The 27,019-nt window shown below is 46.8% G+C and overlaps 1 protein-coding gene across 2 annotated transcripts in view; it reads right to left on the bottom strand.

Moving 5' to 3' along the window:
* Positions 1-27,019, bottom strand: part of CLCN4 (chloride voltage-gated channel 4) — a 63,085-nt gene that overhangs the window by 22,886 nt on the left and 13,180 nt on the right. For both annotated transcript variants that reach the window (XM_016140158.2, XM_036226919.1), the window contains 4 exons: positions 12,928-13,082; positions 11,626-11,725; positions 7,151-7,338; positions 4,395-4,517 (listed from right to left, as the gene is read on the bottom strand). In XM_016140158.2, the coding sequence (XP_015995644.1) occupies positions 4,395-4,517; positions 7,151-7,338; positions 11,626-11,725; positions 12,928-13,071 (555 nt within the window). In that variant the 5' untranslated portion in view covers positions 13,072-13,082. The remainder of the gene's footprint in view (positions 1-4,394; positions 4,518-7,150; positions 7,339-11,625; positions 11,726-12,927; positions 13,083-27,019) is intronic.

The raw sequence follows: 27,019 nt of genomic DNA, 5'->3' as shown, positions 1-27,019 counted from the left end.
TCATGTCATGTTTGGTGATTTGGGGAAGGTCGGTGAAGTGAAATAATCCTCGAAATTTTAAAGGGGTATGAATGGACCATTTGGACCTCAGAATTATTGACAGATCTTCCTTAATTCAAAGGGAAAGATCAAGAAAAGTGAGAGTACAGACATGTGTTTCCGAAGAGCGCCATGGGCTCCTTCCTATAGACCATGAGTAAGGCTCCAGAGATACAGATGGTATTTCTTGAACTAGCCTTAACTAATGGGAGACAGACCAGTGGTGGCTAAATGGGTCTGTTTAACTAGTGGTAGTTGGCCTATCTGAGCCCGCGCTCTGGGGATCTCAGACCCCTTTAAGGGATGTTTTATTACGCCTGCCACAATCCTGCCCTTTTGTGTTGCCTTGAATAAAATTACCTATAATTTTTTGTCAGTTAGTTAATGTGGATTTGGACCCTAGGGTACAGTTTAAGAGCATAATACCATTTAGAAAATTACAAGCATCTAAATTACCTGAGCCTCTGCCAGCCATGACATGTGAATTGAACAATATAATAGGTATTTTGTAATTTTCTAAAACGATTTTGTAAAATTGTCATGATCAAATTAGGGAGTAAAGAAAGCAAATTCATTCCCAGTAGATGGAAAAATACAATCATTTGCTTTAATTTGAATTAACAGAGACGGAATCAAGCCAGGCTTTAACAAGATATATTGTAGTGGATTTGCGACTTGGTGGTGTCAACTTTAAAACCTTTCTGGTAAATAAATATCTGTGAGAGTGTTCATGTTTTGCAATGAAACACGAACTCAAATTAAGTTCAAAGAGGACATGGTTTCCTATACAGTCAATAGGGGTTCTGCTAATGAAGCAAACAGTTCTCCCTAAATAACGCCAGTTCAAGAAACAGTGCTTTAGAGAGCTTATAGAGGAGCATTTCCTACACAGAAAAAAGGTTCTCTGAATTTACATTTAAAAAATGTTTCCAAAAGAATTTTTTTTTTTTTTTTGGTGAGGCAACATTTGGTTGACCTCACAAATTGCAAGGACCTTGCTAGGTTATAATCCCTTATTTTTTATTTTATACACCTATAGCACCCGGTCTTCCTAGGTGGTCTCCCATCCAAGAACTAACCAGGCCCGACCCTGCTTAGCTTCCGAGATCAGACGGGATCGGGCCCAAAGGAATTTTCATTCTAAGTAATCGAAGTGCTCGGAGGCAAACACTAGGGAGGATGAGCAATTGATCAAATGTGCAGAAGTGCAGTGTATTTGGACGCGGCACGGCATATGACGGCTTAGAGCGGGTCCTTTCGGATGATGGTCAGTCTATTTCCTAAATAGTCAGTCAGTATCTTTGCTAAAATGAAGGAGAACGGCCCTGTATCTTAACCTGAGGGACACTGGTTCATGTAGTTAGTTGGGTTTTCACTGGGAGGAGGTTTTTTGTGTCTGTGAAGTGTTTATTCACGTTTACTTTTTACACTTTCAAGAAGTGGGGTAGACGCTGGACCCTTAGGTTGGGAATTTCAAACTCTATGATAATAGCAGTGAAAATTTTGCTACTGAATCATAACAAACAAAATTTAATTATAAAACCTGCATTGGGTTTATATACGTTAAAAGATTACTGTGAACTTGTATAGAGAAATGTAGCTGTTATATGTCATATGTGGTTTGAGGCAGGGGTCCCCAACCCCCGGGCCACAGACCAGTACTGGTTCATGACCTGTTAGGCAGCGGGCCGCACAGGAGCAGGTGAATGGCGAGCCAGCGAGCCAAGCTTTATCTGTATTTACAGCCGCTTCCCAGCGCCAGCATCACCGCCTCAGCTCCGCCTCAGATCATCAGGCATTAGATGCTCATAGGAGCACCGGTCCCTGGGGCCAAACAGGTTGGGGACCACTGGGTAAAGCATATTAATAAAACAAGTACCCATGTACCCACTGCCAAGTTTAAGATAGAAGAGAGGGTACCTTTCAAAGCCCTGCGTCTCCCTCCTCAGGGGGCCCTCCCTCCTGTCCAGCCGCAGTCATCTCCTTGCCTGTCTTTATAGCCTTGGCACATGTGCGTACCCCTAACCAGCATGCTGCTGCATTTTGGCTGTTTGTGGACTTTATATAAATAGAATCATACTTTATATACTGTTCTGCAACTTACTTTTTTCACTTGCTATTGCCTTGCTGAGTTCCATCCCCATCAGTGTGTTCCTTGCACTTTGGTCACATAGGAAACTGCTCAACTTAGTATTTAACTCCTTTAGACTTTAGCTCTCACAAAGAAAGATGCCTGCTTCAGACGAAGGCCAAGTCCAGGCAGCCCCTCAGACAGAGCTCAGATCGGAGCTCCCTGTCTGTCTGCGAGATCGCGAGCTGAGCCTGGCTTCTCTGGTTCTTGGAAGGGGAGATGAGATTGCCCATCACGGCTTTCATTGCTGTTTTGAATTTTCCACCAATTCCTGGTTGGTCACCTCCGTATTCTGACAAGGCGGCTTGAGTCAAAAAGAGAGAAAGGAAAAAAGAAAGGAAAGAAAGGGAAGGGCAGGGGGAAGAGAGAAAAGGAAAGGAAAGGAAAGGAAAGGAAAGGAAAGGAAAGGAAAGGAAAGGAAAGGAAAGGAAAGGAAAGGAAAGGAAAGGAAAGGGAGAAGAGAAGAGAGGCAGGAAGGCAGGAAGGCAGGAAGGAAGGGAGGGAGGAAGGAAGGCAGGAAGGCAGGAAGGCAGGAAGGAAGGCAGGAAGGAAGGAAGGAAAGAAGGAAGGAAGGAAGGAAGGAAGGAAGGAAGGAAGGAAGGAAGGAAGGAAGGAAGGAAGGAAGGAAGGAAGGAAGGAAGAAAAATGCCTCCTGTTGACAGGGGCATCATAAACTGAGGTGCCAACGACGATCTGTTCTTTTTAACATCAAGGGCGTCTTCGGTCTTACATAGCAAATAAAATACAGTCAGTTCTGCCATAATCCTTGTTTTGAAAGCACAAATTTGTTCCAACGCGATTCATGCATTAGGGAAGAACTCGAACATAACGCCAATTTCGCGTCCTTTTATGCACAGTTTCATCTATGAGAAACACAGGGTGAACTCAGAAATAAAACTCACACAGGTACATGCTTCAAACATGCACCAGTTCACATGTACGGCAGGGAGTATGTACGCATTTTTCAGCCGATTACTGTGTGTCAAACTGCTCTGTTTTTATTAGGCTCCTATCTTTTTTACACGTGTCACCGACAAAGATTTTGAGTGTTGTTCCCCTAACCCCATTTCCCCACCAGCTCGTACAATTTTGCATCGCGCTGTGACTCTTAGGAACACGTGTCGCATTACGGAACAACCGCCCGTATGGAGGGAACGCGATGGTACTGCATGTAGCTTGCTTTTTGAGTTCCTGCAGCAACATGTTAATATAAACCATCAAAAAGTCAGTGTGACATGCTTAAGTCTTTTTTTTTCCTATCTTTCCTGCAACCAGACATGACAACCTTTTCTTTGCACAATCTTTTAATTACTCCAGCCGTTTCCATGAACCGCCCGGACCAGCGGTAGTGTTCGTGGGTACCACTGAGGACTGGGTGCAGGGAGCAGGGGCCAACGTAGGTCCATCGCCATAACGGAGCACATCTTGGAACGCGCCATCCCCGCCGCCTATGGGCACTGCTGAAGCGCCCGCCTGAGGCAGAACTGAACCGCATTGATTATAGTGATAACATAAGAACTTTTAACATTATTTCTGGCTAAAATGTTCATTCTCTGGGCTTTTCGGGAATTATCTCAAGTGGATCAAACTAGGTTTGAAGTTTAGTCTTGGGCATTCCTTGTGATTGATGAGGTCACCCCCCCCCCCTCCTACTTTGGTCACATTGAAGAGCTGAAAACTATCTATGAGATTCTAAACTCGCGGGGGTGTGTTCGCCCTGCAGGGATCAGAAGAGCAAATCGCGGCCAGGCAGTTGACTCATAAGGCAGTTCACGCATCGGTAAACTTTCTGAGCAACAAACCTCCGCTATTGTCTATTTCCACGTCACATGGCGGATAAACTTACAAGGTACTGAAGTGCCACGTGTATGCGTGCGGTTAATGAATTCTGATTCCGCGTGCGTTAAGAGTTATGCCTGGTTTTGAAGACAAGATTTTAATCATCTGAGAAGTAACAGAGCATAAACCCTGAATGCAGAGCATAAATCTTGGGTTCAACATCCAGTTTACCGACTTAGTGAACCAGGTCAAGTGACTTAACCTCTCTATACTTTAGTTCCTCAACTATCAAACGAAGAATGATAGTGCCTGCCTCATAGGCTCATTGTAGGGACCAAACGAGCTCATAGACGTCAAAGGCTTGGATCCGTGCTTGCCATACAAGTGCTACGTAAGGACTTGACATTCTCCTTATCAGAACAAAAGAAATTCGGCCCCCACTCACCTCTGGTATGCCGGAGCCACAGGCGTAGGGAGCAAACACGCGCACCAAGGAGACGGCCAGGAACGCAAACAGCAAGGCCCACAGGATGTACATTAGGTAATTCAGAATGTAAGCGCTCGCACCCTGAATGGCAGACACAGAACAAGAAAAGAGCCCGTGAGTCACGACAGACCCGCGCCCCGCCCCTCCACCATGACAGCAGAAGCGGTGACCTTCGCACACCTGCTACCGGGTAAAATCGCAGTGGCCATGGAAACCGGGACTAATCACCACTTCCGCTAGCTAATGAAAGGTGTGACGCGGAAAATCCTGTCTTTGAGCCCTTGGAAGGTTTGTTTCATCTTGTCTGCGGTGGATCGGCCTGTCTTTGCTTTCACTACGGCCACCGCCACGCCACAGCGAGCATCCGCTGTGGCAGTGAGTGAGCATGAGGACGGTAGTTTAGAACACTGCTCTCAAATGTGCTTCCTGAACCAGCAATGTCACCATCGCCGGGGCCCGTCAGAAATGCAGAGTCTCAGGCTCCACCGCAGAGCTGCTGAGTCAGACGCTCAGGAGGCGAGGCCGGCAGAGGGGCTTCAACAAGCTTTTCAGAGGATGCGCACTCACGCTAATTGTTGATAGGCACTTGCAGAGGGGGAAACCTGATCATCTCAGAATAACTCATTGAACCATTTCTTCCAAATTATCTGATGTGCAGAGCAGGCTTTCTGACCCAAACACACAGGCTGGGCTCTCTAACGCTGAGGCCCCGCGGGGTAGAGAGAGACCTCATTTCTCTAGGCTTTAGCTTCTTGCCATCATCTGGATGACTCAAGTGAGGGAGAAGGAAAGCGAGGTCACCCACAAGTCAGGCCACAGCCACATGTGTGCCGTGCCTCTGAATTGCAAAAACACATTCCAGGAGACTGTTCTGGGCTTTACAATCACATATATTCATACCCTATGCAGTGAGAAATAAACTCACAAACACATTTTACCCACTTAAAAATGTACTTTTTTGAAACTAAAAATAACTTCTCATTCTTGCTAACAGTAATTCTTTGAATCAAAGTATAAATCTTAGAAACGGTTGAGAAGACGGATGGCCGTACGTTCCCGAAAAGGCATTGCAAGTAGGAGAGAAGAAATAAAATATGGCACTCAGCCGATTTTGCCTACCTACTCCCATCGACCCAAGGGAATTTATTTTGGAAGTAACGGAAACCACTGAGAATGTGTGAGATTTCGGGATGGACCCCTGTCTACTTCTGAGACTTGAAGGAATTAATTTTCAATTCCGCCAACAAAGAGGTTTAGCAAAATGGCCAAGTACATTCCAAATGTCTTCAGCTGTATGTAAGTCCATTGGGTGGGGGGTGGGGAGGAAGTAGGGGCAGGAGAAGATGAAGAAATAGATCACATCCATCTTCCGAAGACAGTTCTAGCTTGAACGGTCTTCATGTTATCCCTTGCCTGGGTTTCTGATCTGTCAGTCACCCACAGTCATTGTGGTAACCACTGCATTCGCTTAGAAGTTAATCCTTTTCCCGAACTAAGATTCTTCTACAGATGTGAAGCTCTGGGTACCATGAAGGCAAGTCCCCAGTCTATGGTTCACCACTATACCCTGTGCCTGGGACGTTCCCATTACAGAAGGTCCCAAAACATCCTCTGCAATGTGCTTGTAAAATGCATTGGAAAATTACAGCTTAAATTGAAAAATGATAACCTGCTAGGATGGCGAGACTCAAAAACAGATCATAACGACTGCTGATGGAGATGTGGACGAATCGGAACGCTCGTACGCTGCTGGTGAAAATGCATAACGATGCAGCTGCTTTAGAAAATAATCTGGCGGGTGCTCACGAGGTTAAACATAGAGTTACCATATGACCCAGCAATTCCCCCACTAGGTATATATCCAAGAAAGATGAAATCGCATCCACACAAAAACTTACACACAAACGTTCAAAAGAAAATCATTCGTAATAGCGCAAAAGTAGAAGCAACACGTGTTCGTCAACTGATAAACGGACAACAAAAGTAGTTTATCCATCCAATGGAATAGTATTCAGCCATGAAAAGGAGTGGAGTACCACTCCATGCTGTAACATGAATGAACCTGAAAATCATTATGCTAAGTGAAAGAAGCCAGACACAAAGTCCACATGTATGATTCCACGTACGTGACATGTCCAGGATAGGAAAATCCATAGAGACAGAAAAGAGATTAGTGGTTGCCCAGGGCTGGCAGGCTGAGGAGAATGGAGAGTGACTGCTAATAGGCATGGGGTTTCTTTTGGGGTGATGATGACGATCTAAAATCAGATTGTAGCAATGGTTGCAAAACTCCGTAAGTATTCTAAAAGCCATTAACTCGTACGTTGGAAATGAATAAGCCATATGGGATGTGAATTATATCAAACTGAAGCGGTTTTTTCAAAAAAAAAAAAAAAAGAAAGAATATCTTTTCTCCTTAATTAGAAGGTATAAAAATCAACCCTATTTCTTCAGCACGATCAACAAACCACCCTCGGTATGAAAAATAAAGCCAAACATAAGACCTTAAAAATATATATGCGTTTTGCACATAAAGCAGTTGGGAAGGGTTTTCCAACTCAAGTTTGAACATTAGAGCTAGAAAAAGCCAAGTCACACTAGTGTGAACTTATGGACAACTATCAGGGCACTTGAAGGTGAAGCCAGACATTCCCAAAATGCCCGGGGGCATCCCAGAGTGCCTGTGGAATGCCGGATTCTGCCCAGAAACCCACCTCCGACTGATTCACCAGCAGCTCTGACCATTTCTGCCACAGGGGACACTTGTCCCTGTCCTCAAAAGTGGTCTCGTTGGAAGTCCAGCAGCACTGCTCGTGGCTGTACCAGAAGGCAGACAGACAGACCCCCTCCTTCAAGTCGGTCATCCAGTCGACGGCGAGATCGATGACCCCAGCCAAGGTCCCTGGAAGAAACAGCAAGAGCTTCTTAGAAGAATCACCCCGTGATGACGTGGCAAGAATGCACAATATGGGACCGACGCACGAGCGCGTCGGCCAAGGCCACACGCCAGAGGGGATTAACAGGGCCATGGGCTGCCACACGTGTAGGAAGTTTCTTTCATGAATCGTGAGGTCCCTTGGGCATTTATGGTGTGGCCGAGGCAGCGCCCAGCCCAGTGAAGTGCCAAGGCTGATGGTATGCTGTCCTTACATGGCTCAAATCAGGCGGGAGGGACATGCAAGTCTTTAGCTCGTGACGAGCCACCGGGGCTGAGTGGCTTTCAGAATCCATCCTTCCAAATGTCAGAAATAGGGTGCATACACCCTCTAAATGACGTGGCACCTGTGGCTTCTGCGGCAGGATGCTGTGGTCACACGCTTTAATATTTCTCAGGGAAACAAGACAACTCAGACAAAATGGAGTCATAATGACTATAACAGCCTCATCATTTAAGGAAGGTTTAACCACCAAATGGGAACCAAACTTGGAAAACCTCACTTATTAGAACCTTCTGGATTTTTAAGTTACGGATAAGGAAATGTAGATCTTATAAGCAAATAACTGCTTTAAAGGCCAACAGAGCAGGGGGATAAAACAGTGTCCAGTGGGCCACAGAGGACTGCCTTGGGTTTCTTTCTAGAATAAGCCATTCTATCTAGTCTTTTACGAAGGCAGGGAATACTTTCGAACTACTACGTTTTTCAAACTTTTTGTGAATCGTTACAATATCACTTGCCACCTGCATCAACACCAAAGGCACCCACAAACCTGCATGAGGGCCCCCCTCTCCCTGCTACTCTCCGGTCCCACCAAAGCTACCCACGCTCCCGGGAGATGCCTGAATCCTCGGCAGGTCGCAGGCTCCAACGGCTGGTCCCTGCTAGCTTTCCAGCCTCAACTGTCTCCATCACTAACCGCACAGCCTGCCCGCTCCACGCTCCCAGCGCCCACGGGCTCTCGGTCCTCTCTGCATCACCTCGGGCAGCACCGTCTTCCACCCCCGCACTCTCATATTTCTCTTCCGGGTTCTGACATTGACGTCACCACCCTCAGGAAGCCTTCCCAGATTTCCTAAGTCTGGGCTACGTGTACTTCCCAGATGATCAGCCATCTCTCCCTTGTCCATTGTTGTACCTGTGTCAGGTACAGAGTTGGAAGTATCTATCCATGTTGAATAAATGGGTGCAATAAATGAATGAAAACCAGAAAGTTCAGGTCCATCTACATCTGCTCACTCCAGGGATATTTCCCGAGTACCAACTTAACTTGCGCTAGTCACTATGCCATGCCCTGAGGGTGCAGCAGTGAACGGAGCTGACTCAGGTCCCTGCCCCGGTGGGGGAGGAAGACACTGGACAAAATGAGAAATCAAGGGCTGCGCTGGAAGGGGTAAATAGTAAAGAAAAGAAATAGCACTTTGCAACAGTGTATCCACTATAAAAAAAGAGTCCGGCAGATCCTCAGAAACGTCAGCCATAGAGTTACCATCTGGCCCAGCCATTCCACTCCTAGGTCTATACTCAAGAGAAATGAAAATGAACGTCCACCAAGTCTTGCTCACAAATGTTCGCTGCGGCACTATTCATGACTGCAAAAAGTGGAAGCAACCCATATGCTCATGGATTGCTGAATGGAGAAACAAAATGTGCTCCATCGTATACAATGGAATAGTATTTGGCAACAAAAAGAAAGGAAGTACCGACAGGCTACAGTATGAATGAACCCTGAAAACACACCATGTTCAGTGAAAGAAGCCAGACGCGAAAGACTACAGTATGATCCCATTTGTAGGAAATGTCCAGAAATGGCACATCCAAAGAGACAGAAAGGAACTCAGTGCTTGCCAGGGGCTGTGAGGAGCCTGGGGCACTGGGGCTTGATAGCCAAAGGGTATGGAGGTTCTTTGGGGGCTGGTGAAAATGTCCTAAAATTGACTGTGGTGATGGTTACACAACTCTGTGAATACATTAAAAACCCACTGAATTGTATACTTTAACTGGGGAATTATATGATATGTGAATTATACTTCAATAAAGCTGTTACACACATCCATACACACATTTATGCACACACACATACAGTGCTTGAGAGGGATGAAGCTCAGAGAGGGAGAAATGTACTTCTAGAAAAGGTGGTCAGGGAATGCCTCAAACAAAAGAGGACACTTGAACAAAGACCTAAAGAATGTGAGAAAGGGGTCCTGCAGACATCCAGGACTAAGATACAGCGATCACCCCGAATTCCATCACTATGCATTCATCTAGAATCACATTATCCCGCGCCCAATCTTCCTGGCTGACTGCTTTTCTGACTGCTGCAAGTCTCAGCTTTGTTCCGTGGAGCAACAGTGACACCCAGTGGTGACTCTTGATAATAATAAACCTTTCGTTCCATGGAGCAACAGCGACACCCAGTGGTGATTCCTGATAAAGATAAACCTTTCGTTCCGTGGAGTAACAGTGACATCTAGTGGTGGTTCCTGATAAATGCCTTGAAAAGGAAACCCTTCTTGGACTTCCCCATCTCTGAAACCAGAATATAATGTCTGTGGCACCAGGGGGGAGATGACAGGTCAGGCAGTGGGACACCTGAGTCCTCTCCACCAGCCAGGGAACAAGAAAGTAAGTGGGGACAGTTTTCTGGCTTTCCCTTTAAGGTACATCCAGATCAAAAGAACACTTCGGCCACCTTCATTGTCGGTATCATCGCATTCTTGCCTTCTCTCTGTTTCTTTGCTGATGAGTCCAGGGGACCACCCTCCTCCAGTGGTGCTCACCCTGGCTACGCATTGGAATCACAGGTGGACGCTGGACAAAAGCGGGAGGGGTCTTTACTCGATGCTAGGGCATCGTCTCCAAATACACTATTTAATTGAAGCCTGGGCAGCAGTTTTAATTCTCCATGTGATTCTTCCTAAAAGAACTACCAGAAATCAGGTTGATAGTGACGCCGACCGGTCAACATCAGGTTTGGTAACGACTGCCCGATCAGGCTCTTAGTCAATAAATCTACACTGCACTGTTTACGCCAGAACATCTATTCCAGATTTCTTCATTTCCCTTTTTATTTCTCCTTCCTAGGAGTCAAGAATAATGATACATCGTATGGTTTTATAAATCCATTCTAAATAAAGACATAAGAATTCACAGCAAACTCCCACCCCGTCCACCTTCAAACAAATAGCAGCGTCAAACAAATTAGTGGCAAGACACTATGTACTCGTGAAGACTAATTCCCTTCCAACACTGCGGCCGTTATATACTGGGAATGCCGCTGGGAGAGGAAGGATAGGATGGGAGAAATGGGCAGCCGGCTGCTGTGACTACAAGGAAAGGATTCCCCCTCAAGCACCGCTCTTGGCAACCAAGCCCCTCCTCCAAACGCACATGGGATAAATGAAAAAGCACCGGGAATCGAAATCCTTTGTCACCGCAAAATTTATGTCCATGCCACATCAGTGTTCTGTCTTCCTTAGAGAATTGGCTATATTCTGCCTTTATTATAGTCACTCTCTGATCAAGCCTATGACCGTGAATGTTACATTGCTACGGGTAGAGGATGTTTATCAAGGGAATCTCTTTAGCACATTTGAATTCTTTATTCTTACACATTAATTTTCACCGCTTCCTAGAAAGAAGTTTCAAGAAACGATTTCCATGTAGAGTTAGTGCGTTTGGTATTAAAAGGACAGGCTTCTCCCCACATAGGCATCTAATCACTCTAGACGCGTCTACTGCCCGCAGGCATGGTGTTGGGATTATTAAAATAAAGGACAGGTGTCCCTGAGCGTCAGAACAATCTATGGGCTGGAGGGAATCTCCCGGGCTGGCCTCAGGGCCCATGGTGTCTCGCATTAGGATTTGCGATTCATTCCACGGCCTGCCAGTATTAAAGGCCACTCTCGTATGGTGTTTTATTACTAGGGATCCGAACTTCCCACTGACTTCCCTGCCTTATGTGTAACCAAGTAGGATGGAGGGAGACACATGTGTGTTCGGTAGAATCCAGAACGGTGGTCGCCCTTTGCACTGTGTGGAAAAGGCCCAGTGACTGCAAGTACAGCTCTCCGGCGACCGCTTGGGCGCACGCCTTGAGGCCTTGCCTTACTGACGACAGTGTGTGTGTTAAATGTGTGGTCGTGTATTTCGCTCTTACATATTCCAAGTACTAAATCCCTTGCGTGGGGCCGACGAGAAACACTCCACTTTCAGAACATGGGCCCAGACGGCTGGCGCGCCCTCCCACGTACCCGCCAGCAGGCCGATGAGCAGCATCACCACCCATCCTGACCAGGCATCCAGCAGACCCTTGATGAACTCCCACACGGACTCCTTGCTCTTGCTGGTTATCTAGAAACGAAAAGACACTTTGGTTGATGCGGATACGTTTTCCAATTTGTGTTTCCTTCCTTGAAACTGCTTCCTCGGGAAGCAGTTTTGCAATGGAGCAAATCGATTCCCACTTACGTTGTTCTTTTTGATTATCTCCCACGTGAATAAAACGGGCTTTCTGGTTGAAAAAATTCACGTAATTAAAACAAACTTACTAAGTGTGATTTGATCTTCCATTATTCACAAGCCATTTTGAAGGGAGACATGGGTTCGGAGTTACCATTTTGAATAAGAATGACTATTTTAACTTATATTATAAGGCCCATTCACAAAAGAACCTCTTCAACAAAGACTTCATTTCCTTCTTTTGTTTTCAAGGTTCAATGTTAATACAAGAACTTCGCTAGCAAGGACCATGCTGACCGGGAAGATGGATGCCTCTAAACATATCATAAGAGCATCCCTTTGACTCCATGCGTTGACAGGATCCTACATTCCTCAGATCTTCATCCCCCTCAGAACCCTTTAGGGCAGGGGATGGCAAACATTTCTGTAAAGGGACAGAAAGTATTTTCAGCTCTGTAGGCCAGATGTGGGAACTACTCAACTCAGCCTCTGTAGGGCAAAAGCAGCCATAATGTGTGGCATGAACGGGTGTGGGCTGTTCCAATAAACGCAAACAAGGCCAAGCTGGATTGGGCCTGAGGGCCACAGTGAGGACAAGGGTGAAGGCTGCCCCATCGCCCACGGCCCTCCACGTTGGAGCCAAGACGCTGAGTCATCTTTCTGCGTCAACCTCGCTCCCCACATCTCTCTCTTCCTTCTTCCCTTGCCAACTTGCAGGAAATGACGTGGCACTCTCGATGTCACTTCTCATCCGACTCCGAAGCTGCACTCCCTGAGATGGAGGACAGCCCCACCCTGTTGCTGCATCCCCGTGGAAGGCGACGTGGCCAGCGGCCCCATCTTCACGGCTCTCTCCTCTTGTCACTGTGGCCACTGCCTCCCACTGTACCTAAGAAACCTTGCTCCCTCTACAGACCAAGCCGCCTGAGCTACTTCTAAAGGTCTACATGACACAGCCTCCCACCCAAAGCGCCTGGTATTATAATTCTCTATCCACACACCTAAGCCCAAACCGTAACCGTCCAATGAGAGCGAGCATGGCCTAGCCACTTAAAGGGATGCCCTTCAATATGTCTTTTATAAACGCCACCTACCTTTCTGTGTCTGTCGGTGTCCCGTGATTTCTCCCTCAGCCAGTCAATGGTGTGGAAGTCCTCGTACGTCCCCACATCAGGGAATGGCTCGTCGAGGAAGTCCATCAGGTTTCCAGAGCCGCTCATCGCTCCCGCATTTACCATGCTAGTTACACCTGGGAGAGGAAACCTGGGGTCAAAAACATAAGCAGGCGATCTGCAGAGACCCAGCGGAACAACCCGCATGCACCGGTATGGAAGAAAGAATGATTTCAGCACGGGCATCTCTGCTGCAGTGAAATATATACATTTACAGTCTGTCTCAATCAGTATGGGCTGCTATAACAAAAACTACCACAGACTGTGTGGCTTATAAAAAACTAATGTAGTTTTCACAGTTCTGGAGATGAAGAAGCCCACGATCAAGGTCCTGGCAGAGGACACACCTCGCTGTCCAGTCAAGAAAGGACACGTGGTGGAAGGAAAGAACTTGGGAGCTCTCTGGGGTCTCTCTTCTAAGGGCACTAACCCCATCATGGTGACTCAATTTTCATGATCTGGTCACCCCGAGGCCCCCTGCTCCAAACACCATCGCACTGGGAATTAGGTTTCGCCAAATGAATTTGGGGGACACAGACATTCGGTCCACAGCACGGCCGATTTTTATCATTCGCGATTGTGACATTCTATAAAGTCACCATGAACACTGAATTAGTGAATCCTGAAGCACTGTCCCGAAGAGAAATACAAGTTACGTACCTGTGAGCCTCTAATCACAATATTTCCGTCAACCAATCAGTACACCCCTTTGCATTTTGTTTCTGCTTAAAGAGAACTTACTGAATATATAGTTGATTCGCGAACACTGAAATCAAAGCCAGGAGCATCTTAACTCGTGGCTAGACGAAGCTCACCCGACGCGCACATTTTCTCTGTGGGGCACCTGTCAGTGGCCTTGCGGTTACAAGCGCTAGTGGCACTCCAGCTCTGCACTTCGGGACCACTGAAAACAGCAAAATTACCAGTAAAAAGGCACAAAATTATGAAACGTGTGGCATTGAAAAGACTGTGAAAGCTGAAACGAGATGGCGGAGAGGTGCATCTCAAACTCCTCGCCCGTCTGTGCAGGCGCACGTCTGTGGGTGACCGGGAAAGTGCCACGTGTACTGATTTGGGGGTTACAAATAAACTTTAGCGAGTAGCCAGATTCACAAATACAGAACCACAAGTGAGGATCAGCTATACTCAATTCTGGAAAACCTCACGCTCTGCAAAATCTAGGTGTCAAAATGAGGGGGCTGCCGGGGACAGGCGAGGTTGAGGCATGCCACTCAAAACCGAGTCACTGTAACCAAACCAGCGATTCGTTTTCCTGGGAGAGGAAGTGGACCAGCCGTGTAGGCAGCCCGCGTAGTAGTCACTGCGGATATTCACGGTGCATAGCAACAGCAGAGTGAAAACATTGGCATGACTTTGACCAACTGATGGGAGCCAAGGCGATCTGCAGATCTGCAGGGGGCCGCCGTGGAGAGGGACGAAGGAGGCAGGACCGCCTGCCACATGACCCGTGCTCTGGTCTGAATTTTTGTGTCAGGTGAGCTTCGTCCAGCCACGAGTTAAGATGCTCCTGGCTTTGATTTCAGTGTTCACGAATCAACTATATATTCAGTAAGTTCTCTTTAAACAGAAAAAAAATCTAGATGTTGAAATAGATCCTAACCCCCTGTGGTGGTGTTAGGAGGTGGGGGTCTTTGAGAAGTGATCAGGTCACGAGAACAGTGCCCTCCTGAATAGCATCGGTGCCCTTATAAAGGACACCCCAGAGAGCCCTCACCCCTTCCACCACGTGAGGACACGGTGAGAAGCCTGACTGAGAAGAGGGTCCTCACCAGGCCATGCTGGCCCCCTGATCTTGGACTTCCAGCCTCCAGAACCGTGAGGGAAAAAAATGTCTGCTCTTTGTAAGCCACCCAGCCTGTGGTATCTCCTTATAGCAGCCCAACGGACTAAGACAAGCCGAGAGCCATGCCAGGCTGGCGGCACACTGCCCTGGGCAAGGACCCCTGGGGGCAGGCTTTTAATTTGTCTTAAAATACAGTCAAAAGGGCTCCTGCTGCCAGGGCGGTAGCAAAGTTAAGAGTTTCTTCGTTTCCTAAGATAATCCCACTCCCACTAGCCTCGCGTCCCTTGTCTGAAAAACAATCCCAATTAAACCAAGACATCATCCATGTTCTACCACTATCAGAGCCTGATTTAGAGGTCACGGAGGAGCTCATTCGAGATGGAGAAAATGCTTTGCGGCAGAGCCAAGGCTCACCACCAGTTAGCAGAAAAAAAACAACAACGTGCTCTTACAAAGACAAGAGGTTGGAATAAGCAGTAAATAAAAATTACTTTGGCAAGGAGCGTGGAAATTTGAATTATAGGATGAGGACCACAAAAGTGCTGGGTAAAGAGGGGAAGGGTAGTTTTAAAAATATTCGAGTATAGGTTTCTCTCATTGCTTTCTGTATGTTTATATCTGGAGGACTCAACCGCGACCTGATGAAACGGCATTTTAATCAAATTGAAAAGTCGCTATGGGCAAAGTGGGGTAATCGCCTTACAAGCAATAAAGTGGCCATAGTGACTGATTTATTGACCATCTGTACAACTCAGCTGCTTTAAAACTTTAAAAAGTTTGAGGTTTGAGCCATGCCAAGCTGAAAACTATACCCGTTGATGAGGACCCGGGGAAGAATCATATTGCATAAGTAGCAACCAATAATAAAGGAAAGGAGTAAAATTAGAAAGCAGAGATTTCATTCTCATTTCTACAAAAACAAGATGGCGATAGCCTTGTGTTATATGTGGCAAAGAAAATCTCTGATGGGAAAAATAACATGGCAGGCTGCGGACCTGCCATGCAGAGCCCTCACGAGAAAGACCCGCCAACGGACAAGAATTGCCGAGACTTGGACATTTATTAAAGAACAGATCATTCATGTTCCCTGAAATGTAACCAAATCTCTTAGTGAAGCGACAACTCCAGGCAGTGATGGTTGAAACGAAAGGCCACTCTGGAGAAGAATCACATCTTTAAATGCCATGGCTAGCGCAATTAGACACATAATTGATAAAGGAAAATAAACGTGATCTACTTTGTAGATCTCATCGGGGGCTTCCCTGGGGGCCAGAAGGAGGTGGTGATGGTCACTTCTGAGGTCAGGGTTAAGAAAGACAGGAGGGCTAGAAGTATAAGAAGAGGGCAGAAAAGTGGAAAGAACTCTAGCTGGGATCCATCTGGGAGATGCGATTGGCTAAGGAATAGAAATCTAGCCAAAGACGGGAGCGACGAGAAGCGAACTCCAAGGACTTGCTAACTGAGAAACTTAACCTGTGTAAGGCCACTGTGGTACAAGGAGCAACCCTAACGGATGCAAATAGTCACTTGCATCTTAGAGGCGAGCCCTTGATTCTCTCGGCTGTTTTTATTTCTTCGCTCCAATAAAAGCACTTCTGCTAGCAGATGGCACCTGTGCCCATGGCCTCAAGGCCATGGTTTGGGGAAGGACAGCATCCTAGAGAGTAAATCTGAGCTGCTCACTGGATCTGGATCATGTAGGTCAGGGCTCAGCAAACTGCAGCTCGCAGGCCAACTCTGGCCTGCTGCCTGGTTTTGTAAATAAAAATGCAGTGAGACACAGCCTTGCCCACTCATTTACATATAGTCTAGGGCCGCTTTCACATTACAACAGCAGAGCTGAGTAGTTAGGACAAAGACCACGTGGCCCACAGAGCCTAAAGTGTTTACTATTTGGCCATTTACAGAACACGTGTGCTGACTCCTGATCCGTGGTCCAGACTGATTGCAAAAATGGTCCATATTCTCTATCCATCCCTGTAGCTACCACATTTTCAACAGGACTTTGCAGCGTCTCTGCACCCTTCAGATCTTGGCTCACCTTGCGACATGCAGTAGAATCGACAGTACGCATGCCCTGAGTCTAGACCCCAAGAGGCGACGCGGCCTCTGCCTTTTTTTCTTGGACTTCTGCCCTCACCAAGAGAAGTAGCCTAGCTGTAATGCTGGAAAATGAGCAACTACATGGAGTCAGGTTGGGTCGTTTATGCTGAGGCCATCCCAGATCACCAAGGCCTGGCCAAGCACAGGGCGATGAGTGAGTCCGGCCAAGATCAGCCAAGTTTGGCCCAATCAACCAGCTGCTCGGCCAACCTACAGACTGTGAGACAAATGAATGGTTATCGTTTTAAGCAACTAGGTTTTTCGAAGGGGTTAAGTAGCACCATCGTAACAATGCTTAACAGGCACAATTTACTTGAGCTCTGAGGGCGAGGAGAAGCGAAGGCAGGTAAGTTAGCTGTGGCACTGCGGACCAACCGCTAGGAGGAGGGATGGAGCAGCGACGGTGACAAAGCCACCAACAGAGCAGGACGGAATGGAATTTCCTGCTGCAGGTACAGGGCCTAACGAGATAACATCTCTCGTATGCAACCATCCTCACCTACGGAGGGGTTTTGGAAGACACTAGGGGCACCTAGGTATTTTGTCCAGTCCTTTAAAGCAGTGGTCCGCAACCTGTGCGGCACCAGGGACTGGGGCTCCTATGAGAATCTAATGCCTGATGGTCCGAGGCGGGGCTGAGGCGCTGATGCCGGCGCTGGGGGGCGGCTGCGGATGCAGATGGAGCTTCATGGGCTCACCTGCCGCTCGCCACCCACCGTGCAGCCCGGTTCCTAACAGGCCAGGGACTGGTAGCAGTCTGCAGCCCAGGGGTTGGGTTGGTCTCCCGACATTAAGACCCCAAGAGGCTAGGGTCAAAGTTTTCAACAGCAGGTGCTAAAACGGACCCTGTCAGTAAAACTCACTTCAGCCAGGGCCCAATGAAGACAAGCATGTGTTGACCGCAACAGTATCAGTGATGTAATTTACGACTTCGATGTTGAGAGCAACTGTGACGGTTGGCTCTCTCTCAGAACAGCAATTTTAGGAAACCTGGACTTTGTGTAGTTGAATACTGGCGATAAGAAAATGGTTTCTAGAAGATGAAAGAAAGTACAGGATCGCCCAGAACAAGCTGAAGGACAGGTCCTAACTAGAATCAAGTCTTGATTGAATATAAGAGAACACCCACCCCAGGCTAATAATCAGCCCACCTGACCAAAAACGTCTGTCAGAAAGCCAGACCTGCGAATGTGCTGTTTCCTCTACTTTGAACAGCCTTCCTGCCCCTGTCTGGAAAGTCGCTATTCGTCCTCCAGGATTCTGATCTGTGGAATGTGCTCTAACGTCCCCAGGGGCAGTTGGGGGTTCCCTCCCTGGCAATCCGAAAGCATTGAAACATGAATCTATGCCTGGCATTCTAATATCTTTTCCTGAAAACTCCTCCAAGTGTTCACAGTATTAGAAACTATTCTCTTGTATTCAAAGGAAATACGTCTACTCAAAATAGAAAGGCCACACGCTACACAAGAAATTTGCCCGAAACCCGTCCGTCCACCTGCGTGACCTCGGCTGACCCTCGCTGAGTCTCACCTTCCCCCTCTCAAAACTCCACATTCTGCGGTGGACTATTTCTCACATTCTTTCCGCCCTGAGCTCATGACACAGGGGCTGACAACGCTTAGTCCCGGCCCCTTTTCCCCTCTCAGGGACAGGCAAACACTTTCTAATTAATCAAAACTATTCATCTCTGCGACAGATCCTGGTCGCGCCTGTGGGACTTTCCAGAAATTTCAGAGCTATCTTCACTGCCAGCTGTTAATATCAGTCATTACAAAGCAGAAAATCATAATTTAAAAAACTTCGCTGTCACCAAATGAAAACTTTAAGATAATCTGCGTGGTATTCTCATATCTTCAAAAGCTGCATAGTATCTGCAGCCGTTACTGCCCTTAACACTTAGAAGTAGGGACCGAAAAGTGTCATCCAGAAGAGATCGCTAAATATATAGAAAAAGCAAGCTGTAGGTAAGCAGTGGGATGTTGCAGTGACCAGTGCAAGACGACAGTCCATGCTGGTCACTGGAAACGCACGCCAGTAACTGCCACCAAGATTCCAATTTCTCTCCCATCGGACCAAAGGAAAACGGACATCAGGGAAATGGGGATCAAGTTGGGCACAATCACAGGGAAAGTCCAGGAAGTGAGTTATCTATAACCTTTCAGTCTGTCCTGTTTTGTTTTGTTTTGTTTTTTGTAGCATTATGGTTTTAGTAAAGAGAAGGAGCAAATCCAACATGTCCATTTTTGCTATGTTCCAGAAACTGTTCTGAGCTACTCAGCCTTCCTGAATCTGGGGAACAGGTCTCGATTACCTGGTGGGAAAGTCAGGCCTTTCCCCGTCAACCTTCAGGCTACCCGCACTCGGAAGAGCAGCGACAAAAAGTAGACGCGCTGGCTGTGGCCCTGGGACCTTTCTTTCTGATTTGTATGGCTGCGTGTGGGGCTACAGCAGCAATCTTTTTATTTCAAGCATTTCTTTTTTCGAGATATAACTCGAATACCATAGAATGTATCTTTCTAAGTGGGATTTCAATATTCACCAGGTTGTACAACCATTACTACGACCCAATTGCAGAACATTTTCATCCTCCTAAAAGCAACCCCATACCCACGGGAGTCATTCTCCTTTCCTCTCCCAGACATCCATGAATCTGCTTTCTGTCCCTATAGATTTACATTGTCTGGACATCTCATACAAATGGAATCTCATGCTGCGTGGCCTTTTGCATCTGGCTTGTTTGACTCATTATGTTTTCGAGGTTCGCCCATGTTGGACTGTATCTCAGTACCTTACTCTTTGTTGCGCTGGACGATATTCCATTGCATGGATAGATCATATTTTGTTTATCTGTTTTATCGACTGATGGACATTTGGGTTGTTTCCACTTGTTGGCTACTGTGAATACTGCTACAGTGAACATTCACGTACAGGTCTGTGTGGACGTGTTTTTACTTCTCTTAGGTATGTGCCCAGGGGCAGAATTGCTGGGTCACATGGTAACTCTATGTTTAACCTTTTAAACTGCTGACGGACTGAAATTGTTTTCCTTAAGCAAGCTTTTTATCCAAGTAAACATCTCTCCATAAGAATGCAAAACTCACAACTGTATAAACCTCCACAAATTTTCACAAAGGGAATTCACCCACATAACCAGTACCCAGATCAAGGCACGGAATGCGACTAGCCCCCAGAAGGCCCCCCACAGCCCCTTCCAGCCTCTACCCCACCCCTAAAGGTAACCACCATCCTGACCCTCATGCTGCACACTAATTTTGCCTGTTTTTAAACTTTATATAAATAGAATGTTTTGTTTCCAGTTTCTTTAGTTCTACATTCGTTTATAAGGTCTACTCATGGTGTTGAGTGTAATCGCTATTCATTTTCTTTGCTATATAACAGCGAACTTTTTCTTTTGAGGCCCAGATAGTAAATATTTGAAGGCTTGTGAGCCTTGCGGCCTCTGTCAGGACTACCCGACTCTGCTGCTACATAAAAGCAGCCAGAGACAATACACAAATTAATGCCTGGGGCTGTGTTTCAACAAGAGTTGATTGACGGACACTAAAATTTGCATTTCATATAATCTTCATTTGTCACAGAATATTCTTATTCTTTCAGGGTTTTTTTTAACCAATAAAAAAGGAAAAAACCACGCTTAGCTTGAGAGCCATACAAAGGCAGTGAGCTCGATTTGGCCCTCGAGATGATGTACTTTGCCAGCTCCTGTTTATAGTATTGGATTAAGAAAATAAGTCCCAATGTATTTATCTATTCTACCGTGGGTGGACATTTGGGTGGTTTCCCACTTGGAGCCATTACACATCATGCATCCCCCCCCATTAGATGTTGTGTCGAAGACCTTCCATCTGTCCCCTCCTGCCCCAGCTGAGCAGTGGCCAGGTGCTCTAAGAGCCTGACCATTTTCATGCCAGATCACACCATGCCATCTTATTTGCCAACTTGCTCTATGAGCTGATCTCCAGATGACTTGGGCAGATGGAATGGAAGGTCATAACTCAGATTAAAAGATTAAAAGTCTCCAATCAGCAAGGAGGGCTGGTCACCGCAGGCGTAAGTACCAGCAGATTCCTTTGGCAGCGTGGGCGCAGTAGAAACCGCCACCCGAATCTCCTCTGGGTTTCCGGAACCTTTCCAATAAGCTGTCTGTGCCATTTTTCTGTTTCCTGTCCCCTCGGAGTAACTTAATTGACATTCAGGGGTTAGCTAATGTTTCCTGTAAAGGGCCTTTTTTAGCTTTGCAGGCTGTACAGTGTCACGGTTACCCCACTTGGCCATTGTGGCATGAACCAGCCCCAGACAACATGTAAATGAAGGCACGTGGCTGTGTGCCTGTGACATCGTATTTACAGAAGCAGGAAGTGGGCTGCGGGCGGTGGTTTGCCAGCCCCTGCTTTATACCCATAAGCATTTGGGGGGCATCTGTGACCTGCCAGGGCCCTGTCCGAGGTACCAGAGCTACCGGCAGGCCTGAGACCCTCACCTGTCAACAGAAGCCAGCAAAGAAGGCATCATGATTCACTGAGAGAAGTACAAAGATAAAAGTAGGCACAGTTGTCCCTCATAGGACTATGAATGGGAAGGATCAGACCCCAGAAAAGCAACGAAAGGACCTCGCTAGCAATGCTTCGACCCAGAAGCCCTGGGAAAATAAAAGGTAGTTACACAGACACACGCGCGCTCTGAGGTTTCTATGATAACCTACAATCAGAAACCTTTCCACTAATTGGCTATCCTAATGCTTCAAGATTCTAGATGCCCTCGGTTCATGAATACAAATATGAGCATACCACAGCTCTAACAAAGTGGTCAAGGCCAACGGAGCTAGAGGTTACCTGCATCACAACACACCATGAAAGGCATAGGACGCAAGGAGGAAAGGATCTGAGAACGTCGGATTCGGAGCTAGACCTTGGTTACATGGCAGCTACAAAAAAATGCCCCAAACGGCCTCATTGCTGAGAGTTTCCAAAAGCTCCAGCAACTAATCACAAGCATCTCTTACAGAGTCCCTTTCCTTACAACCGATGCGGATCACACAAGGCACTGAGCTCAGGGCTGATGTCTGCTGGCCGCCAATTCCTTGGAGTCCCTGCTATCAGAGGGCGTCATTGCACCATATGGCCACCAGAGGGTAATTCGCAAGCAGCCCTCGGCCAGCAGGACCCTGGAGTGACCACGGAACACATCCTCCTTTCTCTATCTGCTCCAACATGTAACTAACTCCCACCTCCGCCCAAGAGAAGGCGGGACACTTCTCGTACCCTCTGACTCAAGCGCTTCCCACAGTATGCTCGCAACAGATGCCTTAAACACAGCACGTTGCCCAAGTCAGACATACCAGAACACGCACTGTGGGATTCCATTTATAAGAAACCATATCGATGATTTCACGTCGGGTGGTGACACAGATGTTTCTTTTATAATCCAGTAAGCCATATATTCATGTGTTATGCACTTTTTGCCATGTTTGTTGTACTTTGCAATTTTAAGAAGAGGTTAAAAGTGTGGCCTGCCCCTCAGTAAATGCAGATTCTTAGGCACGGTTCGTTGGTGGTTTTTGCCCAGGGGCATGCATTCCTTCTGACATTGGTATTGGCATTTTTCTTTGGAGCACGAGTTCTTCCCCACTCTTGACGTTCTTGAGGTTCAGGTAAGGGGAGACTGCGCTGGACAGAAATCCTCTGCTTAGATGGGAAGGGACTTCAAGACTATCTAAAGATGCTCACTTTCTTTGTTGGGTTGTTTATTTTAAGAAGAGCAGGATGCTCTAAATAGTCCTCTGGTAGCAACAGGGAGGGTGGCCTGGAGAAGGGAAGACCTTGAAGGTGACGTGGGGAGGGGGTTGTGGAAGCACCTAGGCCTTGCGGTCAGGTGTGGCCGCATCATCGGTCCTTTGTACAGGGGGGCAGACTGCGGCGCCAACCACCAGGCACAGTGCCTGGCCGTGGGGGTGAGCATGGGAGCTGCGCGTGGCCATGCAGGCACGACGGAGACAAAGAAAGTCTCTCATTCCAGGGGTGGCTAACCCGAGGGCCACCACCCCTGCCAAATGTCTACAGCAGGGCGAAGGAAGCCAGGCTGCGGGGGCCGATGACGATAAATAGATCAGAGGCTCCCAACAGAAGTGATTCTGCCTCCAGGGGACACTGGGCAATGTCTGTAGACATTTGTCACATCTGACAGAGGCGCTACTGGCATCTAGTGGGTGGAAGCCAGGGATGTTGCTCAACCTCCTCCAGTGGCCAGGACGCCCCCTACAATAGATTATCCAGCCCCCAGCGTCAAGAGCGCTGTGATGGAGAAACTCCACTTCGTTCTGGGAGTCTGGAATTTGGACACGAGCCAGGTAGAGGGTGCCTACAGGACCAGCCCCCAGTAAAACCCATGAGCTGAGACTCTAACAAGCTTCCCTGGTGACATTTCACACATGTCATCCCGAGTCACTGTAGGAGCGGTTAAGCACATCCTGCGTGACTCCACCGGGAAAGGACTCGGGGAAGCTTGTCCCTGGTTTCCTCCCGACTTTGCCCCATGCGCTTTGCCCTTTGGGGACTTTGCTTTCTAGCCTTTCACTATAATAAACCAGGGCCATGGAGACAATTCTATGCCGAGTCCCGTGAGTCCCCGTAGTGAACCCGGTGGTGATCTTGGGGACCTTTGACACAGCGAGCACCATCTCCTAGAGGCCGAAGTGTGGAGCCGAGCTCCGGCGGCCCGTGGGGTGAGCTGCATTAGTAGCTCAGCCTCTGACGGCTACCCTCCTTTCCGGTCTCCCTCCTCACGCCCCTCCCCAGAGTCCCTGCACCTCTGCGCGAAAACTCCTTGCACGGGACTTCTCATCTCAGCGTCCACTTCCAAAAGAACTCGCAGACGGCACCAGCCTGTGGCATTTTCTGTTACTTCAACCAGCGATGCCTTGACCTGCGTAAAACCCATGAGTGACTTTTATGGCCCTGTGCGAATGGCCAAAATCTTCATGACCTAGGGCTAAGCGAAGAGTTATCAGAAATCACACCAAAAGTATGATCCATAAAAGAAAAAAAAAATGGGTAAGTTGTACTGATGGGCCAAGTAAAACTTTCTATCTGTATAATAACTCAGGAAAAACTCCAGATATACTCTGATTGCAACAGATGGACAAAAGGGTCCAAGCTCTGGGGAGGCCTCTGGCGATGCCAGGACCTGAGAAACAAAATGGCCTGTCATCCATTCCGCAACGGACACTGATGCTGATCATCACCAACTTGGTGACCCACAAACCTGAGTGCACATCATTAGCATCCCCACGAGGGCTGGGTCCAGGTCCCGCCCCTGACTCACAGTGTCAGCAGCTCTGGAGCAGGGCCCAAGACTCTGCGTTTCTGCATTTCTGATGAGCTCCCAGGGAGGCTGATGCTGCTGGTCCAGAGACTGTACACTGAGAACCACTGGCCCATTTATAAACTTTTGCTGCCCTCCTATTCCCCACGCTGTGTCCTGCCCTGCATCCTTCCCATTGTGTTGTAATTACTAATATTTTTAACATCAATCTTGTTTATAAAGTGCATTTTGTTGCAGAATCATTATTTGCAAGCTGGCTTCCTCCCGTTTTTGATTGTGAGCTCCTGGAGGGCACAGGCCTGTGTTTCTCACCCTCATTTACTACCTGGACCTCTGAGGAAGCGTTTGCTAAACCTGCTATACAGTAGTAGTAGTCACTAAACCTAAAAAGCTTAGCCGGCCACATACCCCGACTCTAGTCTAGAAACAGCGTTAGTAACACGATATCCATCTATAGGTAAAACCCTGCCGGCCGTCAGCTAAATGCTTTGGACATCACTGCACAGACATGCTCAAGAATATATACAAGAAAGATGTCCTACCGGCGCATAAACACAGGACAAAAATACATGACCCGAAGTGAAGTCACTAGACACATAAAATGTGAGTGGGCGTGAAACGCTGCTTTGAGGCCGTCGCCTTCTCCACGCACTGTGGTCCCATTTTATAATTTGCAGCCATGCAAGTCTGAAGGGCACGACTTGCTTTCCCCTACTAGGCTATTGTGTTTTCTTTTAACTGCTCAATTCATCTTGATTTTTCACCCATGACAAATGCTGGGCAGACAAAGTGAGACAAGTATTCTCCTCGGTGCTGTGGGCAAGCATCCTGGCTGAGGCCCAACCGCGGGCACTGAACACAGAACCTCAGGGGCCCATGGGAGCGAACTTTGAACCCGTCGCAGTGGCTAAGGGCCCCACAAGCTGACAGCTCTTTTAGCGACCTGACCAGACCAACCCTTCTTCACCGTTCCTATCCAAGTGGAGGAGGTGAGCGGGAAATAGGTATAAACTTTAAACTCTCTCGAGAAGTCTCTGAAACAAATTTGGATTAGCTGACCAGAACATTTACTATAAGAAATCCCGTGCTACGTGAAGATTCAAACTGACTACAATCCCACAAATACCATAACCTCAATAAACCCCGAGCACCAAAAGAAAAGAAAAAGAAAGAAAGAATAAAGAACAAAACGCAGCAAGGCACATCATAACCAAATTGGTAAAACCAGTGAAAGGTCAGCATTAACGTAATGGCTAGGTGGAGAGCCAGAGGAGACAAAAAGCAATGAGAGGGATTGTTTTATAAACTGTATAAATGTCTAACCAAGTATATTAAATGGAATAAACAAAGGAATAAACAAAGCGAATAAAGAAAAGGATCGAATGCCCTATCTAGAGGACAGGAAAGCCAAGGACACCCAATCAGAATGTGAAGAGATAAGATGCCAAGACTATAAAAATAATTTAAGGAGGATATAGAACACTATTAAGGGTCCAGATAGCCATCTGATCGGCGGACCTGAAGAAAATCAAGATGTTGAACAGCTGTTTGAAGAAATAATGATGGAAAAGTTCCCTAACTTGGTGAAGGAAATGGACATAAAACCCCAGGAAGCTCAGAGAATTAAAAAAACCAGGGATCCAAAGAGGCCCACACCAAGATACATCATAATTAAAATGCCAAAGGTTAAATACAAAGAAAGAATATTAAAAGCAGCAAGAGAAAAACAGATAATCACTTTCAAAGGTATGCCCATAAGACTAGCAGCTGATTTCTCAAAAGAAACTACACAGGACAGAAGGGCTTAGCAAAAATTATTCGACAGGATGAAGACCCAGGATCTACAACCAAGGATAATTTATCCAGCAAAGCTACCATGTAGAGTTGATGGACAAATAAAGAGCTTCCCAGATAAAAATAAGCTAAAGGAATTTATCACCACCAAGTCAGTATTTCAGGAAATGTTGGATGGACTTATTTAAGCAGAAAAAAACATGTATCAAAAACAGGAATAAAGAATGATAACAACTACATTCCTATCAATGAGTACCTCAAATGGAAAAGAATGAAGTGCTCCAACCAAAAGACAGAGTGGCTGAGAGGATAAGAAAACAAGACCCCTACATATGAAAAGGAAGGGGATGGAAAAAGATATTGTTTTGATGGACCCAGAAGCTATTTAAGTCAGACAGAGAAAGATAAACACTATATGATTTCACTTATATGCATAATCTGAGGCATAAAGAGAACAAACTAATCAAAAACAGACTCACAAACATAGTGGACAATTTGGTGATGGACAGAGGGGAGTGGGTTTGGGGGTATGGGAGAATGGGGTTAAGGGTTAAAGAAGTTACGAATTAGAGGCTGACTGATGGATGGTCACAGGGATGGGGAGCATGGCATAGGGAATGCAGTCAGCATTAATATGTTGGGTCAGGGGAGGGAGGGAGCAATTGGGGGGATCGTTTTTAAACTATATAGATGTCTGGCCAAAGTACTGTATACTTGAAACTAATTAAAATAATTTTTAAATGTCTAAGCAATGTACTGAATACTTGAAACTAATATTAAAATAATTTTTTTAAAAAAAAAGTGAAAAGGATATCTTAAAAGCAGGAAGAGAAAGAAGACACACAGGTAGAGAGAAAACTATTCAACTGAAGTGCCCGTGAAATGCTTTCTTCCTCTTTTAAAATGCCTGTGACATCATCTCTTACAAAAATGATCTCCCACTGAAATAATTCAAGTCAGAAGCCTGAGCCG

This window comes from Rousettus aegyptiacus, unplaced genomic scaffold (genome assembly GCF_014176215.1).
Source record: "Rousettus aegyptiacus isolate mRouAeg1 unplaced genomic scaffold, mRouAeg1.p scaffold_m13_p_9, whole genome shotgun sequence".
Taxonomy (NCBI): Eukaryota; Metazoa; Chordata; class Mammalia; order Chiroptera; family Pteropodidae; genus Rousettus; species Rousettus aegyptiacus.
This window is presented reverse-complemented; position numbering and strand designations above follow the sequence as displayed.